Source organism: Apium graveolens, chromosome 9, assembly GCF_009905375.1.
Source record: "Apium graveolens cultivar Ventura chromosome 9, ASM990537v1, whole genome shotgun sequence".
In the NCBI taxonomy this organism is placed as follows: domain Eukaryota; kingdom Viridiplantae; phylum Streptophyta; class Magnoliopsida; order Apiales; family Apiaceae; genus Apium; species Apium graveolens.
The window spans coordinates 177,761,778-177,766,459 of NC_133655.1; the positions used below are offsets into that span (position 1 = coordinate 177,761,778).

General features: G+C 39.2%; 1 protein-coding gene across 2 annotated transcripts; it reads right to left on the reverse strand.

The window, feature by feature from the left end:
* Positions 1-1,075: 1,075 nt before the first annotated feature.
* LOC141686661 (cinnamoyl-CoA reductase CAD2-like) lies at positions 1,076-3,077 on the reverse strand. 2 transcript variants are annotated; one of them, XM_074491703.1, is made up of 4 exons: positions 2,854-3,077; positions 2,532-2,615; positions 2,026-2,209; positions 1,076-1,548 (listed from the first exon to the last, which is right to left on the reverse strand). In XM_074491703.1, the coding sequence occupies exons 2-4, from the start codon at positions 2,569-2,571 to the stop codon at positions 1,407-1,409; spliced, it is 366 nt and encodes a 121-aa protein (XP_074347804.1). In that variant the 5' UTR covers positions 2,572-2,615; positions 2,854-3,077; the 3' UTR covers positions 1,076-1,406. The 2 variants fall into 2 exon arrangements, 1 of the variants encoding a protein (XP_074347804.1); XR_012560765.1 differs by lacking the exons at positions 1,076-1,548; positions 2,532-2,615 and having other exon boundaries at positions 1,744-2,209.
* Between the last annotated feature and the right edge of the window lie 1,605 nt (positions 3,078-4,682).

Genomic DNA, 4,682 nt, shown 5'->3' on the forward strand with positions numbered 1-4,682 from the left:
AATTGGTTTGGATATGGTTTTCGATAATTTTAAACCAATCCAACCCAACCCGATGAAAATATATATGTACATGCTAATAAATTAATCCAAAATTATGTTTAGGCCATTTACATAGATCCATATATCTCTAACTCTAAATGTAACTTATAACCTCCATGTTCATAGTTGATTTCGTAACAACAATAGATGTTTGATTAGTGTTATATTTTTTGCATTTATGATTCATTCCAATATTTAAAGCGTAAACAATATTATTAGTACTTTTGATGTCGAAAATTAGATGCTTAAGACTATTTAATATGGAGGATTGTAATATTGTTTTGAACTATTTTCAAGTGTTTTAAACTTTGAAACCTTATGTTTTATTATAATTTTTTTATATTAATTTTGTATATTTAATAAACCGATCAAACCGATCCAAACCGAACCAAACCGAACAATACAAATTGGTTTGGGTTACAAATTTAAACGGTTTGGGTTGGTTTGAAATTTTGAAAACCCAAACTAATTGGGTTGGGTTGCTAAATTCTCCCAACCCGCCCAACCCGATCCGTGTACACCCCTACTCACTGCCAACAAATATCTTCTCCTTCAAGCTCTCTACCGTTTCCTTTATACCATCCTCTACCGAAATGTAGTTAATGCCTAAGCTTTTTGCTTTTTTCTTGGAAACTTGATATATTTAGCGATGCACAAAAAGTTTGGGTCCGAAAATCTGGCCGGGTCTGATCCGGTCAAGCCCGGCCTGGTCAAAGCCCGACCCGATCCCGGTCCGGGCTTAGGGCCTTAACGGGCCTATATTTTTAAGCAAAGCCCGGCCCGGCCCGGTTAAAAACCTGGGGTTCGGCCCGACCCGGCTTAATTAAAAACTCGAAAAAACCTGGTTTAAATATGATTATTCTAATATATTTTCTTATATATTTAAGAATTCCTATTTACCATAAATATAAATAATACTTTAAACACATATATATATATATTTACATATTTGTGATTGATAATATTATTTATATACTTCATTGCATAAATAATGAAAGAAGATATAGTAAATATATTATATATATTTGGATAACAATGATAAAACATATTATTTTATAAACATGTTTAATTTTTGCCGAACTTAAATGTTTTCAACGAAATAATGTTTTCATAAAATATTCCATGTAAACTAATTTTTTACGATGATCTAGTTGCTAACATATATAGTCTTCGGAATCTCTAATAAAACTCGATCCAATTTAAATTAGAAAAAAGCACGGCCCGATCCGATCCGGCCCGTAAAAAAACCAGATTATGCCCGCCTCGAGAGCCCAAACAGGCTTTGATATTTTCGGAAAGCCTGATCCGGTCAAAATTAAAGCCCGAAAAACCCGGCCCGATTAAAGCCCGGGTTTTTTAAGACCCGATCAAAATCCGGCCCGGTGGGCCTTTTGTACATCTTTAGATATGTTGGCGTCAAAGGGTTTGTCAACTGCAGACCAACATTTTATAAATGCATACAGAGAGAGAAAATATGATAAACCTTCCTTTACCAAAGCATTGCCCCAGCTGAGATCAAAAACAAAATTGGAGGAGAGTCAGAGACTAGTTATCATTATTTCCACATATATGGCCATTTTATCGACTTTCTAGGGGTAAGTTTTTGACTATATACCACAGAATGTATGGCATGAAAGTAAATTTAAGTAATTTGGTGTACTCACAAAATTAAATTACAGTATATAGTTGATTTACAACTGTCACTGTAAGAAAAGCAGAAATATTCACAAATTATGCTTAAATTGATACAATAATCTAGTAACATGTGCTAATGGTTCATATCTAGAGAGTCACATCCCTGTTTGCAAAAGAAAGTTAAAATAACCATATATCTGAATCCAGATATATGCAAAAAAATTCAAGACAAAAAGCCTTATTAAACAGAAAATAGAAGCTGTGATGATGAGTAATTCAAAACAAAGAAGGGACTCGATTCATTTTGTAAATTACAAAATGACAACAAATTATATCAGCTTGAAAACTTACTTTTCTGGAAGTGAAAGCGAAGGATATAGTTTGCGCAGTATACTAGCAATTTCTGAACGGTTTGCAACAGTCTCAACCATACAATGTCGTCCATTAGCTGATGGAATTTCGTATGCTAGAATGTGAGAGCATTGGCAGTTTACCCAACCAAAGGAAACTGTAGAACTTGCAAATGTCTCTAATCCTGCAATAGATTAACATGTAGATACCACGCCATGTAATTGAGCAAGAAAAAAGGAAATTATAATTTCTCCACAAAGTATGGTAGATGCCCAAATCTATTAAAATTTAGTATTAGCCTCTTAATTTTGTTTTGTACACATGACAAATATATCTATTAAATGGCAAGATATGGCATGAAGCCGGAGAGATGGAGGATGGGTAGAATGGACTACACAGATGTATGGCATGAAAATTCTTTTTCTGAACAGAAGATACATTTTATGAAAATCAAAACAATCCATCATTAAGTACTACCAACCACAATTTTTCAGAAATGCACATACCAGTTATTAAGTTCCAATTTACTAAAGCACTTATGTTCATTCAGTGTTCCCTTCACAGCAGGATCAATCAACTGTGCCTGAGTGCTGATATGATAAAGTAATTAATTGTATTACTTTCTAGGAAAATTGTTTAAATATAGGTTTCCGGCATCTCATGCAACCCTCTTCGTAATAATTTATTTCTCCAACAAAAATATTCGTTAAAAGGTTGTTGGAATTTGTATGTGTATATTCCATAGCACACTTTCAATTTTCTATAATTTATAAATGCAGAAGAGAAAATCATGTGCATACAGAAGCCAAAATATAGTATAGAGAGGACCTGTGGATCATCAGCTTCAAACATACAAGGTGATGCTGTGTGGAAGACACCTCGACAACCATTTACTGGAGCATCAAAACGAACCTTCTTCCGGTTAATCTGCTTTGAACAGATGAAGTCTATCCATAGCTCCTTCAAGTGCAAGCAAGTGATCTGTTTTCTTTGGACCGTGTTAAGAAAACAAATATGAAATGTCAAACTGTCAATATTACTGGCTTGGGGCATTTTGTGGTGCAGACCCTCATGAAGCTCGTGCCATAAATATCATGTATCAACTAAATGGGCAGGACCCAGACTCCATGTGATAGGGCATAAACGACCTGATTAGGACCCAACATGGATCTAAAGGATATCAGGCTCAACTCACGGACCAAGATCCCCCTCTACCAGGACAATCAAGTGGAGAGACCAGGCCCGGTCCAATCCATGACCCGGGTCATCTCCTAACTAGGGACCTGGATCACCTGCCTACCAGGATCCAGCCCATGACCCGGATCACCTGCCCACCATGATCCAGCCCATAACCTGGGTCATCTGCCTACCTGGATCCGGATCAGGGCCAAGATCATCCTGAGGGGGGTTCCTTCAAGCACATGCACATTCCACAACCCGCCAATGAAGGGTGCAAGGGCACGTGACGATGACAGCTGTCAACAACCAACATACCAGACAAACACGGCGCGTGTCAGAAGGCCGTTAGGACACCCTGAAGGCGGTCCCCCCTTGGACACGTGTAAGCAATCCGCCCAAGCCAGGCGTCCTCTACCCCAAAGATCCAACGACCCTGATTTAGAGGTAACAACCACTAAACCCTACCTTTGGGCTATATATACCCCAAGGATGAAGGGTTTAGGGGTTAGAAAAACATTCACACTTTTGCACACTCACTCTCACACATCCATATATACACACAGCAACCTCTCTATTACAGATATACATCTTCATCTTCTCCAAAACCCTATTCTCATTCTTACACCGGAGGCGCCGTGGGAGCCAAACCCCCCTTCCGGCGTTATTTTGCAGACACCCAACCAGCAGCTACACCTCATATATACTCAGAAGGTCTAGGGACGGCGTCAGACGGAGCCGCCCGCTCACCGGAGTTATCATTTGGCATATGTGTCACCTGGAAACAATCCGCCAATATGATAACGAATCACTTTCAACTTATATGTGGAGATTCCAGGAAGCCATCAACAAAGTCTCGAACCTTGATGAAAGGGAGGCTCTAAGCATATTCCGGAAGAACCTGGATCCAGAACACAATGAGAGGTACATTGTAGAGTTGATAAACAAAGAGCCACAAAGCATGGCCGCTGCCTACTCTATGGCAGCACGGTTCATAAAGGAAACAGACGTTCTCCAGGCGATGAGAATGACTCGGAATGGAGGGTCCAGGAACAAAACTTCTGATGACCGACCGAAAGGGGGTTACCATCAGGAGAAGAAGTTCAAATAAAGCAACCAACCCAACCGACCAATGTTGTGCAAAACACTCCAATATTTCAAAGACTGGGTCCTAAGACGGAATCTAAAACGATCCCGGTCCACCTAGGCAACCCAGAGAGCCTAGGCAAGAGCCAGAATGGACACCACTGAACATGACCCGGGAAGAAATACTGAGGGAGATAAAGGGAAAACCATTCTATTACCCACCAAAGCCCATGCAGACCCCCTAGAGAGCAGGCCTTACAACAGGCAATGCGACTATCACGAAACCCATGGGCACAAAACTGAAAATTGTCTCTCCCTCAAATACTTCATTGAAGATCAAGTTAAGAAGGGAAACCTAAATCAGTACATCTCCTAGGAGATAAATCGGAAAGAAG